Below are 19,619 nucleotides of genomic sequence, written 5' to 3'. Positions count from 1 at the left end.
TAAGGCCGCCATTTTGCTGAGGAGGTATTCAAAACTTAATGAAAAAATGGGATTTTAAATAAGTCATAGTAAAAAAAGTTTATTACTTAGTTATTTTTACACCTCAAAACAAAATTGTTGCCTAATAGGCAACTCTTTATTTTTTTCTATTTAATATTCTAGTAAGCCTAGTAGTAACACTAAAACACATATTTATTTAGGTTTTTGGAAATTTTTAACCCTGCAGTGGTCGCGCATCTAAATGAGACAGCAGAAATCGCACTTACTACAGACGTAGTCCATTTTTAAATTGAAATAAAATAAAAATTAATCATAATATCTTTATTTTAATTATGAAAATATAATCATTTCAGTTTTCTTAACTAGATACAATAAACAAAACTTAATCAAAACCTCTGTTTCATAATCAATAAAATATAAATAAAAATCCTCCAAAATTGGCACAAAAATCACAAGTGTGGCTCTAATTGAAATCACAATAAAACTATTTATTAAAAAATATTAACGTATAATATTTTCTGCTCAGGAAAGACACATTATTTTCGAATGATCGTCAAAACGAACTTTTTGAAAATTATATACATATTTACATACTTGAAAAATACCTACGTGATTAGTGGCGGGGACTACGTATGTAGTCCAGGATCTTTGTGGAGCTTCTGTTACTCGTCCGCACACGATTTATGGCTTGCGCTTCACTGAGTGCGTCTCTCGATAGTTCGTTTAAAAGTACCTAGCGGCACGTGAAACTAATACTTATCATTTTGGAGAAATTTTTGATTTAGATTTGGACTACATATGTAGTCCACGCGATCACTGCAGGGTTAATATTGATTAGTATGATCTGTAAATAAGTATGAATATTTTAATGGAGGTTAGGTACTAATGAACACAATATATTTTGAATATTATTGGGTTTTCCATCATTTTAACAATCTTAATAAATTATTTATGTTCATATATAATAGGTTCGCCAGTTATGAAAAATCAAAGCTTATCGAGACTATTAATATTTTTTATAGATATTCCAAGAAGTTGGTGAAGATTCCAAATTAGCGAAGAGTTTCGAAAGAATAAGATCCATCATGAGAAAGAAAAGAAACGCCTTCAGCAGTAAACCCAAAGTGGAAGAAAAAGCATCAAGACTTGAACAACTCGTCAACGAAGTCATGATACAGAAAAAACTCAACAGCGAAAAGAGATTCTCAACGATAAGCGAGCATCGATATTCTGGCTCTCTTCAAGAAACCATTGTAGGATTCCCTCATGATAATATATATAACCATAGCTACCAAGAAGCACTTAACAGGTACCATATCAAATTATCTAATATTTACAAGTTTCTCTGGGAAATCAAAATTTTTAAATATGTTTAGGTACCTACTCACACAATCATTAATCATTAGTAATGTAAATAAGCACTTACCAAATTAGTCCACTCTGTTTGAGCAGGTACCTACCAAGTTGGTGACTTACAGTTTTTTTAACTGTTGTATTTGAAGAAAAAAAAAGTATTAATTGTGTAATTGTGTACAACCCATTCAAAATAAGTATGAAGACCAAAATTCATCATGATAAAAATGCACCAGATACTTCATGATGGCACTAGAAAGTATTATAGTGGCAATTAGAAAATATTATGTAATTTTAAAAACATGCTCATAGAAAACATTTATTTGAACACTTGATAAATATCCATTCATTGACACAATGGAATTATCTGTAGATTTCATGTCACCTCAAATCATTCCTCAAATGATTGATCTAAATTGAAATGATTGTATCGTTAACTCAAATTGAGAAAGTCTGCGATAATGCGGCCTCGAATACATGCCATCTACATTGGAAAATCTCTTATAAAAGCAACATATTATTTCTGTTTCAATTATTTTATGTTATTATACAGATGTACAAACTTATCTATTATGTTTGGGCCTCACTATACGGTTCTACTGCTATGAAATCCGGTCGTACCTTTTTTTTCTCTATTACATATGACGAAGAAGAAGAAGAGGTTACGATGTCACTATGTATTAGCAATATGCCTGTACTGTGATTGAAAAAATTGTTTATTCCTATTTACATCACTTGCAGAGATAAGTTTTTAAATCTGAACAAGTGTTTTTTGTCACCCCACTGTTAACGAGTTGATTGTAGAGAGATTTTCTAAAGTAGATAAATATTGATTTCCGATGATTTCTTCAATTTGTTGAAATACTTTGCATGAAAACTTTCCTTTACTTCAAGCGTTTGAGATAATTCACCTTTCATTTCATTTGGTATTTGTAGGCCTGTATCAGGTTCTGATTTTTGCTATTCTGCCGGTGGTCTCTTTCACCAAAGTGCCGCCTATAATCACGGGAGTCAAGAAACGTTGAGAGACATCAAGGAGATTGGAGGGGAGTGCAAGAGGTACTCCGCCACCATCAGGGAAGATTCAAAAGAGGCCTTAGATGAAATGTCGCCGGAGAAAGAAAGAAAGGAATTTGCTAGCAAACAGTTACTGCAGATGCAATACTCGTCTGGCTTCGGGACCCAGCAGAAAGATAGCAAAGGTAATTCATGTAAGCATTCACCTTTATTTTATCATTGCTTTTTATTAATGAATTTTTATTATGTTATCAACCCAATATGTTACACTTTATGAATGAGTCGAGACCGAACAGGCCGGGGCTTGAATTTTAATCCCTAGCCCTGAGTGTGTATTTGAAGATGCCTGAATGCACCTGAACCATGAACGCAAATCATATATACCTTTGCAACTATTCGCTTCTTTGGAATTTCATTAGTAAGTAAGAAACTAATACAAATACTCACAATGTCATTTATTCTAGACGAAACAGGAACGGAAAGCATCGAAATGGCTGTTTTAGAGAAAGGTTCGTCAAAAGACACCGAAACTGAAGAAGCAATACCACCCATCATAAGCAACGAAGACATATTATCAGGAAAACTCAAATCTGTTACCATTAAGGATTCCATCTACAATGAAGAAGCCTACAGGGAAAGCAAAGAAGGCAAGGAAGAGAAATCCAGCGGAGTGAAGAGACCTTGGCACGCCCTTGTTTCTTATGTGGATGAGCTGACAGTTGGAGGCAGGAGGAACTCAAAAGGACAATTCGTGGACAGGTTTCCGAAATTCCCCGGGTTCGCTAGAAATGTCACAGCAAAGGCACCACAAGACTGCTTTCCACAGCATTGCTATCAAAGGTTTGTTTAGCTAAAATACAGTAAAATTCTCTTACAGTCCTTCAACTGAGAACCCTTCTGTTTGATGGGTTGTTAATAAGAAAGAGGGAGAAGTTGCGATGGATTATAGGTGATCCTTTTTAAGATTTTGTAAGGGCTGTAAAAAAATTCTCGTGATCTGAGATCCAAATGGGATCCAAAGAGATTCAAATACGTAGTTTTCGAATATAATATATTTTTTCAATTCAGTTTTCCAGGGACGAAAACCCAAAAGCTTGAAAACCACAAAAAAGTTCGAAAACACATTTTCCTAGCATGTTAATATTTCCAGTTAACCTATTACAAAATCCTTAGTTACTAAGGCCCGTTTGGTTAATCCCCGGTGGTTAAAAAATGTGGTCATTCGGTTTTAGAGATTAAAATACGATTAAATAAGGGGTTAACATATTCGTTGCCAGGAGCTTTTGTCACCATTAAAATTACATATGATTGATCCCCCCGTGGGAATGATTGGCACTGAACCGGTTAATGGAGCAAAGACAACACTAAAACTATAAAAAATATTGCAAAACATGTTTCGTAAGATCAGAATTTCAATAAAACAAATTGTTTACAGGTGCTCGTGTTGGAACAATCTGGTGCAAACACCTTTAGGCCAGAAGTGGACCATGGCCCGCACTGTGGTCTTGCAGTATGTGGACACCCCAGCCTTCGAGTGGTTCATCTTAGTACTTATCTTCGCCTCCAGCATCACTCTCTGCTTTGAGGACATCCACTTGGAAAGCAATAAGCCACTGAAGAAGATTTTGTATTGGACCAACTTGGGGTTTTGCCTGATCTTCACAATAGAGATGTTCCTCAAATGGCTAGCGTTGGGATTCACCAGATACTTTTCAAGTTTCTGGACTATATTAGATTTTATTATTGTCTTTGTGAGTCCATTTTTTTAAATTATTTTCCAGTGATTTTAGCATTGTATTTAGCAATTATTTTTTAAATTTTGAAAACTGCGTAAAAACAACTTTAAAAAAAATTACCGTTTTAAAACAAATAGAATAACCATAATTGTAGTTAAATGATTAGAGAATTTTAAAATGTATATGTTTCAACAATCAATACCATTTTAATTCATCACAAACTCATTTTTCCAGGTGTCTGTCTTTAGTTTATTAATAGAGGAGAATGAGAATCTAAAAGTGCTGCGATCCTTGCGGACCTTGAGAGCCCTGAGGCCACTGCGCGCTATATCCCGCTGGCAGGGCATGCGAATAGTGGTGAACGCTCTCATGTACGCCATCCCCAGTATCTTCAATGTCCTGCTGGTGTGCCTAGTCTTCTGGCTTATATTCTCCATCATGGGGGTGCAGTTCTTCGGGGGGAAGTTTTTCAAATGTGTGGATGTCGAGGGGGAACTTTTACCGGTTAACGTAAGTTAAATAGATTTTTCAACAGTATTTAAAGCTGATCCTCAAAATTTAAACATGTTGCTTCATTCCTCAATATTGCAACTCTCCACTGTATACAAAAACACAGTGGTAACAGGAAGCTTTGGCGCAAGCGGACGAAAAAATATTATCTGTTTCTGTCCCAAATATTCGTGTCTTTGAAAGTTGGAGGAAAATCATTATTGTATTTCAAATAAAATTATTTGTGATATGGAAATAAATAATGTAGTGAGGGCCGATCAAAATAATTATTTAAATTAGGTCCTTAAAGCACATTCTGTAACACTGCCGTAAAAACCTGTATTATGTTCTGAATATAAGTTTTCGAGCAAGTAGAGTTTATATGTTCCCATTTTAGTGATTTATCTATCAAAGTCCTAGAGTAGGAATCGCTGTTCTATTGAAGATATGGAAAGATATCAGAGAAAAAAACTAAACGCGGTAACACATATTTCTGAAGGAATATTAATATATAATGTAATTTTACATTATAACATACTAATTTCAGTTGTAATGCAAGGGAAAGTTGGTAAGTAATGTGAAAGATTCCATGATACTATAATTTTCAAAATTGGAACTACTTATTAGAACTCTTGTCATATCATCCATGCAATAAAGTAGGTACTGAAATTATTTTATGAATTAATATTTCTTTTTTCAAAATCCGTACATATTTGTTTTGTTCAAATACTTGACAGATGATTGAATAAATTAATAGAGTGAAGATACATTACTAAGAAAATGCGCGTGGTTTCAATGAACTAAGTCCAGTGGACATAGTTACATACTTAAGCGGTCCATCAAATACATATTCTTTGAATGGCTCTCCTTTTCATAAGCGGTGCAACTTTTTTTCTTGATTATTATGAATATAACTGGTCTTGTATTTTTACAACGTCATTTGATAGATGTAGTAATTTTTCAAGTTTATAAACATTCCAAGGGTAAATTTCATCTTTTGAAAGGCAATGAATCCTCAGGCAAATATTTTATTTTATATTCATACTTTTAGCGTCAAAAATCCTACAATTAACATTTCCCTTAATTTTTCACAGTTCTGCGCTAATCACATAACTAAATAGAAAATCATTCTAATGCGTTTCAGATTGTGAATGACAAATGGGAGTGCATCTACCGTAACTATTCATGGGTCAATTCCAAGATCTCCTTTGATCATGTTGGCATAGCCTACCTGGCCCTCTTCCAAGTGGCGACTTTCGAGGGCTGGATGGAGGTCATGGCCGATGCGGTGGACGCCCGAGGAGTTGACCTGCAGCCCCAGCGAGAAGCCAATCTCTACGCCTACATCTACTTTGTCATATTCATTGTCTGTGGCTCCTTCTTCACCCTTAACCTGTTCATCGGAGTCATCATTGATAATTTCAACATGCTGAAAAAGAGGGTAACCAAATTGTATTGATATTAAAAATATATTATTCTTGATTTATGTAAGATGGAATAATTAATGCTGATTTGGTGGCGTGCAATATATGGACGATAAAAGGAGTGTTGGGAGAAAATATTATGTGACAGTAAACTGTAAATAAGAAGTGGAAGGTCGCCCTACAAAAGTATGACTTGATCAAAATTGCAAATGTGATATACCTACCTATTATAACTATACAATATATCTATGAATAATTATAATAGGTATGAACCACTGCTATAATATATATATACTATAGCAGTGGTTCTTAACCTTGTTGGAGATACTGACCCCCACCAGTTTCATATGCGCATTTGCCGAATCCTTCTTAATTGGACCAAACATAGGTATATATTTATACAAAGGTGCACAAAATGAACAAAACCATTAAAGAACAAAACTATTAAGAACAAAGAACAAAAACCATTAAAACATGATTTTCACACAAAAACATAATAATTAATATTCACTGCAAATCAGTGTGACTTCTGCTGAACACGCGACACTGACTCACCGAACCCAGGTTATGAACCACTGTACTATAGTTTATATATAATTTGAGGTGATCAACCATTCTACAAATAAAGAAATCCTAAAATAATGTAAGGGTGACGTAAGCTTAAGCCTGTGACAGACCACGCTGTAAGCACGCTATATTCTCGTGGCTTAGCCTATTTCAGCATATGATGCATACAGCGTAATCTGTCAGTCCCACTACTCTTTGTATACCGGAAATGCCTATCGTCCATGAAAAATTGGAACCCGTTCTAAACATACTTCCTTTTCATGGGATTTTGAATGGTAAAAAATATTTGTAGCTTATTAAAATAATTAATAATTTGGCAACAAAATAAACAATAAGATAAAGAGTTCTTACTTTTCGATTCGTAAAGAGTAGCTATTTTTAAATAATAACCAAGTTACCACTGCATCATTCTTCAATGCGCCCGCCTAACGCGCAGTTTGTGTAGTTTGTTGTGTTTTCATTTTTTTTAATTGTGGAAACACTTATTTAGCTCATAGAAAATATAATAAAACTTTATTATATTTTTTTTTTTTATTACACGATGAAAAATAAACATTTCTCTGAATATAAGCAGCTACTTTCTTGGGAAACTTCTTATGATACAATTTTCGAAGTTGTTGTAAGTGTTTTGTAATTTTTAAGACGATGCAAATAAGAAAAACTTTGTACTTCGTAAGTTATTACGAAAATAGAATCAGCTGACGCACTGCGAGCTGCGTGAAAATTTTGCATCGGCACACGACGAATGTATTAGGTCGCAGGATTTCAGCATTAGAAGGTTAAGAAAAAGATGTTAGATGGTTTGGACAAGTATACCTAGCAGGAGAATAGATACATTAATAATTATTGTCAGGAGGAATATTATATTTTACGATGCACAATTGGTTGGAAGAATGACAAGATCCGAGTGAAACAAAGACACAAGAAATGTGGAGAAATGGTGTAATGATCAAGTTTTTTTTTATTTTTTTATGGTGATGGTTAAGTATTTTTGTGTTTGTTTTTCACAGGTTAAGTTTTTTTGTATATGAATTTCATGGTGTGATTTGTTTTTTTTGGTTTTTCATAGGCTTACCTAGAATTTTTTTGTTCAAACATTTCTTTAAAAAATATTTCTAAATATGGATATCTGTGACAGTGATGTGAATTTTATTGATTTATAAACCAAGCCTAACATGAATTAAACTTGTTTCTTTCAGTATGAAGGAGGAGTCTTGGAAATGTTTTTGACTGAAAGTCAGAAGCACTACTACACCGCCATGAAGAAGTTAGGCCGAAAGAAGCCTCAGAAAGTTATAAAGAGGCCAATCAACCAGTTCCTAGCCATGTTCTACGACCTTTCCAACTCCAGAAGATTCGAGATTGCCATATTTGTACTGATCTTCCTTAACATGCTGACCATGGGCATCGAACATTACAATCAGCCACATGCAATATTTTTCATCTTAGAAGTTAGCAATGCATTTTTTACAACAGTATTCAGTTTGGGTAAGAAAACTTTCATGTATTTTATTAACTAAATAGTAGGTAGGCGAATTTAACATGTTTAATGTTGTCTGATCACCAGCGAAAATCTAGCTAATGTCCAGAAATCTATCTTCTTCCTCGGTTAAATTGGATAAAATCACAATTTCCTCCAAATGTCCTCCACAAATATTTAGCACCTGTTTCGGTCTCTTGAAACCTTTTATCATATAGTTAGTCTACCTATTTCTCGGTTCAATTAGACAATTTCACAAATAATTACTATTATTTCTAGAGGCCATTGTTAAGATGGTTGAGCTGCATCCTCAACAAACGTTCTCCACCAGCTACTGTCCCTTGCATTTTATCTCCAGTCTTCAGACCTTCCCATCACGCTATAATCTTCTTTCACGTACTCAATTCATCACCTTGCTAACAAACACTGTGAACTTATTGATATAAAATCCGGGTCCTAGATAGTCCACTCTGCCAGTGCGGCATGGAAAATGAGACTCTTGATCATGTTTTCTTTAATTGTAAAAATCATTCATCTTTCAAAGGCATTTATCGTTTACTTATAAAAACTATATATTTGGTGTTAATAATTTTATGAGTTTCAAAAGGCAACTAATTTCAGATCTTTTTGCTAGATAGTTTCAAGTATTATTATCTAAATTCGATATTAATTACGGCGTTGGTATTTTGCCATTACTTATTAGTTTTTTTTCTATAAATACAACAGACATTATTTTTCTAATACATATCAGTATATTATATATATTTATTTATTTACCTTACAAGTAAATTATTTTCCTGTTTTCAGTCTTACTAGTTTGCAATAAACATGAATAATTATATGCATATACGAATTTACAATGTACATACTTTACTTTATATTTTGATTTATTTACAATATTGGGTGTTATTATTTGGACTTGATGTTAATCTTAGTATTAGCATTTGATTTTTATTTTTTGTATGTAGTTATGCTATTATCCATGTATTATGTCACACTTACATAGATAAATTGTCAATTTCCTCTGTAAAATAGCCTGATAGGGCGTTAATGAACAATAAATAAATAAATTCACCCTTTCCTCAGTTAAATTGAAGAAAACTCAGCAAGTTTCCTCTACCGGTTCTGAAAGCTATTCGAATGCCTTCAGTCCTCAGGCTTTTTCATCCTGCTTTAATCTTTTTCCACTTAGTCTACCTCTTCCTTGGATAAATTTGACAATTGTATTTAATTTCCAGAGGCCATTGTTAAGATGGTTGGGTTGCATCCTTTACAAATATTCTCCACAGGCTCCTGTCTCTAGAACTTCGTTTCCATTTTGATCTTCCCATCCTGCTCCAATCTTCTTGCACTCATCCACTTCTTTCTCGGTTAAATTTTTAAAATTCATAATTCTTTATTATATTCCCAGAAATAACTGTTATTGTTCCTGTCCCAAGCAGTCTCCAGTCATACCTTCTTATCGCGCTCCAATCATCTTCCACGCACTCAGTCCAATTCCTAGCAAAAATCTGACAAATGTATTGCATTTCCAGAGGCCATTGTAAAGATGGTTGGTCTGCGTCACCACTACTTCACGGTCCCCTGGAACATGTTTGACTTCCTGCTGGTGCTGGCCAGCATCCTGGGCATCCTCATGGAGGACATCATGATAGATCTGCCCGTGTCTCCAACGCTGCTGAGGGTCGTCAGGGTGTTCAGGATCGGAAGGATATTGAGACTCATTAAGGTAACAACAAATTTGCAAAATTCTATTTGACGCACCCTGGTCAATTTGTATTTAAGGACGACTGAAATTATTAATGTTTTCTGTAAATCTGATGCCACGACAACAGCAAATTCCAGATCATCCGCATGCATCATCATCATTCGCATACATCATCATCATCTGCATACATCATTATCATCACCATCTGCATACATCATCATCATCATCCGCATAAATCATCATCATCCGCATACATCATCATCATCCGCATACATCATCATCATCTGCATATATCATCAACATCGTCCGCATGCATCATCATTATCCACATACATCATCATCATCCGCATACATCATCATCATCCACATACATCATCATCCGCATACATCATCATTATCCACATACATAATCATCATCCGCATACATCATCATCATCCACATACATCATCATCCGCATACATCATCATTATCCACATACATAATCATCATCCGCATACATCATCATCATCCACATACATCATCATCCGCATACATCATCATTATCCACATACATAATCATCATCCGCATACATCATCATCATCCACATACATCATCATCCGCATACATCATCATTATCCACATACATAATCATCATCCGCATACATCATCATCATCCACATACATAATCATCATCCGCATACATCATCATTATCCACATACATCATCATCCGCCACATACATCATCATCCGCATACATCATCATTATCCACATACATAATCATCATCCGCATACATCATCATCATCCACATACATCATCATCCGCATACATCATCATTATCCACATACATAATCATCATCCGCATACATCATCATCATCCACATACATAATCATCATCCGCATACATCATCATCATCCACATACATCATCATCTGCATACATCATCATCATCATCCGTATACATGACAATATTTGAAATAATATTTACGTAGAGATAACTACTTAATAATAATTGAACATGTCTTGTCGTCAAAACTCACGCACAGAACGCAATACAATGTTTTCAGTGAAATGCCCGCACATGTTAAAGAACCTTTAGGAAATTCTAGGTCAATTAAACTCTTTCGAGCTTACAGCTTAATTTCTAACAGGCAATGGAGCTTTGAAATAACATTCTATATGTCACACCACAATTCGCCATTTTTCGATAATTTCGAAAAAATAAGCTTTGAAATTTAGACTAAACCGCCTACCTAGTAGCTAGACTAGAAATCCGTGAAATGTAGTAGGTAGATTTTTTTAATGTAATACGAGTATTGTTATATTTCAGGCTGCCAAAGGCATCAGAAAGCTCCTGTTTGCGCTTGTGGTTTCGCTGCCCGCCCTATTCAACATCGGAGCCTTACTAGCCCTCATCACCTTCATCTACGCCATCATCGGCATGTCCGTATTTGGCCACGTCAAGCAGCAGGGCGCGCTGGACGACATCGTTAACTTTGAAACGTTTGGACGAAGCATGCAACTTCTGTTTAGGTGAGCAACACAAATCATCTTTGATTCTATAATTGTATTGTATTGTATGGAGGTTGGTAGGTATGTTATAGTAGTTTATTATTAATATTAGAGTGTGTTCCATTTTTAAAGTAAAATAAAAATAAGAAAAACATTTTTATTTTTATTTATACCAGGATATTCCCAATTTCTAAAAATGCATGGTGCAATTTTTGGGAATAGATTAATTTTGTGCAATGGTTTGAGACAACTAGTACTGTACTGGTTACACCAGGACGAAAGGTCACCTTAACCCCCAGCCGGCGGGAAGCATCTATTCCGCGTCTGTTCCGTCTCGGCACGCTGTTGATTTATCTGTAATACTTCATTTTGTTTATATAAACATTGCTCTAAAACAAGTATTTTGAGTTATTTACGATTAGTTAAGATATGGATGCGTAATTTGAGCAAGGTTTACATAAAGAATGATCATGGGAAATATATTTCATTACAGTTTTAAAAAGTATTATTGGTCGGCGAGACAACATGAAAAAATGTGCTACATGGAGGTGAAATCACCCATTAATTTTAATGCAGCCTGAAGGTTAATCATTTAATAATTGGCGGGAAAACTGTGGTTAGGAGGAAAAAAATAGGGTTAAAAACTTGTTGAACACTTTTTGAAGGTTAGAATACTTAATATATATATGGGAAATTGTGTAACTACCTTTAAGGTAATAAGAGAAATTATAATGTTTGAATATAATGTTTGAATTAAGACTGTAAACATGCAAAAATATGAAAAACTATTCATGATTGAATGTTGCAGCCTTAAAGACAGTTTACGAAAGAAAGTGGTTGTAATTTTATTTTGGTATCTGACTGAAAAAAGTGTTCATTTTCAAACCAACAGACTCCCATCATAAATTATAGGCCTGTTTCAACACTGGAACTCTTCCCAGTAAGAGAAGCAGATTGTTACAAAACATTGCAACCATTGTTACAAAAATTATTAATTAAGAAAAAAACTTTAATATCCAACAACCAACTCCTGGTAGAGATAGTTTTTAACCTCTCTTTTTGATAAATGGATTATTTATGAGAACGAGGTTACTACGAAGCCGCCAGCAGTATGCCTCTAACCAAATTTGCATCTGATCTCCAGGCTAATGACTTCAGCGGGTTGGAACGATGTGCTTGAGTCCCTCATGATACAGCCACCCCACTGCGATATGTATGCAAAGGGACAGGCCAACGGGGACTGCGGCTCCCCACTCCTGGCCATCACCTACTTCACCAGCTTCATCATCATCAGCTACATGATAGTCATCAACATGTACATCGCCATCATCCTGGAGAACTTCAACCAGGCTCACCAGGAGGAGGAGATCGGCATTGTAGAGGACGACCTGGAGATGTTCTACATTCGGTGGTCAAAGTACGAAGCACATTACAATATATATATTACTTAGCAATACAATAAAATGATGAGTATTATTTTGATGAGGTTATTGACATGTATTTGTGTGTTTAGATACGACCCCCATGCCACTCAGTTCATCAGTTTCTCCCAACTGTCGGACTTCATCGCCTCTCTCGACCCCCCCTTGGGGATCTCCAAACCTAACACCGTGGCTCTGGTCAGCTTCAACCTCCCCATAGCCAAAGGAAACAAGATTCACTGCTTGGATATTCTCCATTCCCTCGTCAAGTATGTCCTGGGCCACGTAGAGGAGACGGATAACTTCCGCCAGCTGCAGGATCAGATGGATATCAAGTTCAAGAAGCAATTCCCTACGAGAAAGGAATTGGAGATTGTTTCATCTACCAGAATGTGGAAGAGACAAGATAAAGCGGCTAAATTGATACAAAAAACTTTCAGAGATTATATGAAGTAAGCAGACTTGAAAATGATATACATACATGTTTATGTGTTTGTCGTGTGTATTGTATGTGTATGCGTAGAAACTTGCTTTTGTAATGTGCTATGCATGATAGAGCCTGATCAGATGAGGCTTTCGAAACATGCTTTGTCTAAAGCTTTGCCAAGGTCCCCCTTGTAAGAGTAGAAATGTTAATAGCATTATGTATTCCAGAATTAAAAGAGACAGAGAACGGGAGCCTTTGGAAGTTGAGGATGAACAAACGCAGACTTCTTCCCCTGGCGGGTGGCAAGGCCGCCTCTCGGCCTTCCTTCATGTCCACCGCGGCAGCAGGGCTTCTTCACGCAAGTCCTCCAGAGCTTCTGATGGCTCCGACCTCAGTGACCTGGCCGGGCCCTGGCTCAACCTTCCCCTCCTGTTCTTGGCCAACAGTGTTGTCGGAACGCAAGCCGACCCTTGTATCACCATCAGCGAGCCTTCTCCAGAGGGCGGTGCTCCCATGTTGGGGCTCTCACAGCCCCCGACCAGGAGAAGGAGCATCTACAACTTCTTTCTCAAGCACCAAGATGCAGTAGAGAGCCAACACGATGATGATATCACTTCACCTCTGAGGCACAAGGGATCCTTAAAGCAAAGCGGGACCATGCTGGGCCTGCACCTGTCCGGAGGTGACGATTCCAAGCCCAAGAGAATCGGAAGTATCATCAGGAAGAAGCCCCTGGAGCGAGGCGGGTCGCAGACGGGGTTGCGGGTGAGCGCCGTGGGGCTGGGAGGGCTGTGCCCAGCGGGCAGTGAGGTGAGCATCCTGGTGACGGAGGCATCCCCTGAGGCGCCCCCACTGCTACCCTCACTGCAGCCCCAACAGCCCCAGCCAGCCCCGGAGCCCACACTGGTGCACGTCTTGGTGCACCGCGAGAGTGAAGAGTACAGTGCAGAGGAGGACAGGGAGGTGTGTAAAGACCGAGGGAATGCGGAGCCCAGTAGCTGATGTACAACCCACCTCAGCGGAGACAAGGAAAGCAACTCTGGACAGTAAAGAAGTTTTATGCTATTTTCCCCTAGTACTAGTATGTATGACTTGCGCTGCATACTGCATACGTCATTGTATCAGAAAACAATTCCCAAAGACTTGACAGATTCAGTAGAAGTATTGGAGCAATCCGTGTGTATCTCGGTACAATGAGCTTGATCAGAGAGAGAGGTAGATAGTTGTAGAATTTTTCAATTTAGTTTAATTATTTTAGCAATATCAATTATAGCAGATTGCTAAAAAAGTAATTGGGTGCTACTTTAAAATAAAGCAAATATATGAATTATGCTTGTTTATAAAACATGGTTTTAAATAAGCAATAATAAGAAAATATAACACAAATTCATATAGTATTAAGATGATTAATACATTGAAATAGCTAGTTCATTATTAACATGTTGATAGTATTAGTGAAATAGAATCACTACAGTTGCTAGGTTATTTTAATATTCCTGTGTAAAGGTGATATAGGTTATAATTTTGTGTAAAATACGTAGATAACTTTAAGTTTATTTAACTTGAATAAGAACAGGGTAACATCAGTTAACTGAACAGTCTTCAGTTCGACGGTTTACTTTTGTCAATAATGGTAAAGTGAATTCTAACAATTTAACTAGCGCAAGGGAGAAATAAAGCAATGTGTGAAGCAAAGTGTTTTGCCTCCGTGGGACGGAGAAGTATCCCTGTGCGCTATAGGAATAATAGATTTACTCTCTAGGTAAGCTTAAGGGGAATGTTATACATTATAAGGCATTTTAATCCGCGTTCGTTACAAGCAATAATAAGTTGGGAGACTTGACGCATGTTGAAGCACTCTCACTGACAATTCTTACTATTCCAACTTGGTGTCACTTACCACTTCCCTAAGGCCTCTCAGAACTAATCAAGGCTGACTGGACTTAGTGTAATTTGCGGGTGTGCACTTCCCTAATGGTCTATTGGAACTAATTAAGGCTGACCGCACTTAGCGTCACTTGCAGGTGTAGCGACCTTTTACTTGCCACTACCCAAAGGTCTTTTGGAACTAATCAAGGCTGACTTCACTTGGTGTCACTTGCGGGTGTGCAACCTGCCACTTGCCCATTCCCACTTCCCTGAGGTGTGTTTGAACTAGTCAATGCTGACTGCACTTAGTATCCTTGCAGGTGTGGCAACCTTCCACCTGCCACTTCCCTAAGGCCTCTTGGAACTAGTCAAGGCTGACCTCACTTGGGGTTACTTGCGGCTGTGGTAACCAGCCACTTGCCACTTCCCTGAGGTCTGTTTGAACTAATCAATGCTGACTGCATTTAGTATCACTTGCAGGTGTGGCAACCTTCCACCTGCCACTTCCCTAAGGCCTCTTGGAACTAATCAAGGCTGACTTCACTTGGGGTTACTTGCGGCTGTGGTAACCCGTCACTTACCACTTCCGTAAAGTCTATTGGAACTAATCAAGGCTGACCGCACGCCCTTTGGTCAAAACCTCTTTTTAACAAAAAATATGCTTCGGTACAATCAAAATTAATTTTAGAGTAGCATCGTTTATCCCATTCTTTTTAAACTTAATCTATTCTTAAGAAAAATCGACTAAATAAAATTATTAGTTTATCTTCGAATTTCAAACAAATTTAGATAATAATACAATGAAATGTTTAAAAAGATGTATAATAATTATTTAACTCTTGTGTTTTGTAATGTTTTGTTTATTTAATTTTTGTAAGCTTTTTATAAAACACAATATCCAACGGGTCCATCACCATTCTATGTAGGAATTTACGTTTAGCATTTTATAAATTTACTTGTAGTTTTTCCCTGTTTTACTTCATAACTGTGTAAATGGTCTCATTCCACAAGGCACGACTCTTCCTTACCCTTATCGTAGTTATAAAACATAAAACAATCAAATTATAAATCCAAAATACTCAAAACATTACAAAACCCTCCAATCATATTTTCACCATAAATAAATCCAAAATATGTCAAAAGCAGACTTAACTAAAATGTAAAGCACGTAGAGAACATTGAGCTTTGTTAATTTATTTGTGTAGCCTTATTCTTTTGGTTCCAGCCAAGTCCTGGCTTATTTAAGTGCCTTGAAGAGCCATCATACATATTGCATATATTATACAAGCACTCTGGTCAGTGGTCAGCACCTCCAATCTACAATCAACTCACAAACGAAATTTTCTAAAAACTTACACCTACTTTTACATTTACATCAGTTATGAAATAAAAGAAATACAAAAAATAAAAATTCCAAATTACTTTTGACAAACTCTAGTCCATCTTTTGCACTTTTTATAAGCATGTTTATAGCTGAAGTCTCTAGCTAGTCACTAGGTTGGCCAACCAACACTGCTGAACTTTTCTATTAAAAATCACATAAAACTTATTTTTCGAAGAACTTTCCAAACTTCCATTGATTATTGTACATATGTATGTATGTTGGCGGGAGACGAAGAAGAAAAGGAAACTGCCGACGTACCCCATTCCTAATGGTTGTGTTAAAGATATTATTATGAAGTAATTGTGTTAGCGGGCATTGACAATATTGTACATATGTATTAGTAGTGACGCACATATGGTGTATACGGCTATCTCCTTTGTTCCCAGTAGCCAAGTTATCTAGCATCTGGCGTCTAGCATCTAGCGTCTGGTGTCTAGCGTGGCATCTGGCGTTTAGCGTCTGGCATCTAGCGTTCGGAGTCTGGCATCTGACGTCTGACGTCTTGGCTACTAGCGTTTGGCGTCTGACGTTTAGCGCTTGGTGTCTGACGTCTAACGTTTGGCGTCTGGCGCCTAGCTCTTTTGTGTCTGGCGCTTTGCGTCTGGCGTCCAGCTCTTTCGTCTGACGCCTAGCGTACTCCACTAGCCAGCCACTCTGCACTCTCGTCTTTGTTCTCCATAGTGTAAGTGTAAAGTTCGCTCTAAGGATTATAGGATAAGACAAAATCAATTATTTTCCAGGTGTGGAAATAAAATTATACACAAAAACTCCATTTACTTTAGATTGATCATTGTATATAATTTTTTTATCTTCTCTTCTTTTTCCTTATCTGTACATATTCTTATTTATTTCATTAATTTTTTATTGCATTAGATTTATTTTTTTGTGAATATTTTGTAAATTATATAGCGCTACAAATCCTCGAATATAAAGTGGAACACAAAACCTGGGCTCACAATTAATTTGATTTAAGATAAGAGGATGATGACATCTCAAAACTTTAAAAAAAATGGATAATATTTATTCATAAATTAACAGACTTACAAACCTTACAAAAAAAAATAGGCATAACATAACATATTAATATTTATTTTGCTGCAATCTAACCTAAAATAATATTGACTAACTCAAATTCAAGAAACTGCTAAAAACAGTATTTTGTTAACTTCAAATAGCATTGAAATCATGTAATAAATGACTAAATTCAAAGTATAATTAAATGATTAATGTTTGGGAGGCCTAATTATTATACTTACAGATAAACGTAGAGTGGACCATTAGTAGATATTGGAACAAAGCAAACAACAAAAATCAATACCATTAAAAAATAAGTTAATATAACATTATTCAAAGTATGTAGATAGCTACATAATATCTGTTTGAATTCTGTTTTCATTTAATATACTGTTATATCTATCTTTACTTGCATGAAAATGATTAACTTGACGCATTTGACTACTGCACTTGTTTCAAGAGTGCACAACCAGAATGTTTACCTGTACGGATGGAAGATAATTAAAAACCTTGTCACAAGCCTTATAGTCCAACGAAAGAGTGTCAGAAGGGGAATAACCAACATAGTAAAACTTGTGTGCAAAATGCATCAAACATATTCTGTTCAGCATTTATTTTACGTGGATAATTTAATATCATTTATTGTTTACACCCCATAGACATTCAAATTGATAGACCAGCCAATCAGGGAAAGGAGATCAAACCAAGTGCGCAGAGCGCGGGAGGCGGCGTGATCGTCTCCCTTTCTGTGATTTTTCAATCTATATAAATAAAAATGTAAATGTTTGTTTGTTCAAAATCTTAAATCTCCTAAAGTTCTCCACCGATTGCTTTGAAATTTTGACACAACGTTACATTCAAATACGCGTATGTTTTTATACACCTATATTATATATATATATGTCACCTGTAATAGGTAAAAAACAGCACCTTCTGTTTGGCGTAAAAGCAACAACAACTTGTTTCTCTATCTGCGCAGACAGGCTGAACCACAGCAACGCTTGTCGGGGCTACAATTAATAAATGGCATTATACAGGCAACTCGCATTGTAATACCACTATTCAAAACTGCTTATGAATTACTAGTCATTTTTAAAATGGCACACAAATTGCTGGCTGCATGACTGCAAATCCCAAATGGGCTAAACAAAAGTTCGGGCTTGTTAAAAAATTGAATATTTTGGTACATTATTTAGTTAGACCCTTTTACAAATGTGTTATAACTTACCCCCCTCACTCATCTTTAGCGTTGCTACGCCAGGAAGATTGTTTAAAAAGGAACATTCAGATGCTGCGTAGAAAAGTCACACTTTTTGCGCAAGGTCTGGTTATTTCAATGTGCCCTCTTCGGCGGTCAATGTACGACTGATGTTGTAATTTAGTCAAAGCATTCTCGAACCATCCTGGTGCCAAAAATATGATCATGTGGTTTGCCTCCAGCTCGATGAAATTATACCCAGATTTCATATTAGGACAAGTCTATCAATTTCGATGTCTGTGTTTCCATCTAATAATTGTTATTTAATGCAAAATAGGTCATTAAATTCAAAGAGCATGTATTCTATTTCTGTTGATAAATATTAAAGATGGCATCGTAAATGGGGTGAACATTTTTGACAATAAACCATTTAAAAAAGTTTATATCGAATGAAAGATAAAACCATCTCACAGAATATCGCAGTTACACTAATTTTTAATAATGATTTATTTCATATTTACCATATCAGATAAAGTAAGTTATATAACAAATCTATTATTATGTTATAATGTTTATGAAGAAATAAATTATTTGTAAAAAATAATGCTTTATATAAATTATTTACTAAACATTGGATAAGTACGCTTTAGAGAAGAGGTTTACATATTTTATGTTAAAGTTATCTCGGTTCATATATTATGATTCTGAACTTGAAGCAAATCATTTACAAAAAAATATTACTTAAGATAGTATAAATTATTTATTTAGAATCAGAGAGTATAAAAAGTATGATTTTTGAAAGAAAAAATTTTTATGTCAAGTTAAATTCGTTTTATAGAAATATTTCAACAAAAAAAAATTAAATTACAAGTATTATTATTATATGAACTGAAAATATGTAACAATAATTATTGTGAAGTCACCAAATTAATAAATTTTGGACATACAATGTTTAGTTTCCGGATTGTAATGAAATAGATTTGTATTATTACATGTTACCTTAACACGCAGAAAATATTACATTCATATTGTAAATTGGT

At 35.8% G+C, this 19,619-nt stretch overlaps 1 protein-coding gene across 1 annotated transcript in view; it reads left to right on the top strand.

The window, feature by feature from the left end:
* NaCP60E (Na channel protein 60E) overlaps nucleotides 1-19,295 on the top strand; it is a 593,779-nt gene extending 574,484 nt beyond the window's left edge. The window contains exons 16-27 of the mRNA XM_089638853.1: nucleotides 1,023-1,309; nucleotides 2,290-2,564; nucleotides 2,835-3,210; nucleotides 3,806-4,121; nucleotides 4,341-4,616; nucleotides 5,740-6,036; nucleotides 7,786-8,074; nucleotides 9,602-9,795; nucleotides 11,085-11,287; nucleotides 12,411-12,683; nucleotides 12,780-13,139; nucleotides 13,342-19,295. Of these exons, the coding sequence (XP_089494979.1) occupies nucleotides 1,023-1,309; nucleotides 2,290-2,564; nucleotides 2,835-3,210; nucleotides 3,806-4,121; nucleotides 4,341-4,616; nucleotides 5,740-6,036; nucleotides 7,786-8,074; nucleotides 9,602-9,795; nucleotides 11,085-11,287; nucleotides 12,411-12,683; nucleotides 12,780-13,139; nucleotides 13,342-14,116 (3,921 nt within the window). The 3' untranslated portion in view covers nucleotides 14,117-19,295. The remainder of the gene's footprint in view (nucleotides 1-1,022; nucleotides 1,310-2,289; nucleotides 2,565-2,834; nucleotides 3,211-3,805; nucleotides 4,122-4,340; nucleotides 4,617-5,739; nucleotides 6,037-7,785; nucleotides 8,075-9,601; nucleotides 9,796-11,084; nucleotides 11,288-12,410; nucleotides 12,684-12,779; nucleotides 13,140-13,341) is intronic.
* Nucleotides 19,296-19,619: the final 324 nt, after the last annotated feature.

This window comes from Hesperophylax consimilis, chromosome 13 (genome assembly GCF_061612785.1).
Source record: "Hesperophylax consimilis isolate HC1 chromosome 13, BYU_Hcon_1.0, whole genome shotgun sequence".
NCBI classification, from domain to species: Eukaryota; Metazoa; Arthropoda; class Insecta; order Trichoptera; family Limnephilidae; genus Hesperophylax; species Hesperophylax consimilis.
The sequence above is the reverse complement of the archived record's forward strand: the minus strand, read 5'-3'. Positions and strand labels throughout refer to the sequence as shown.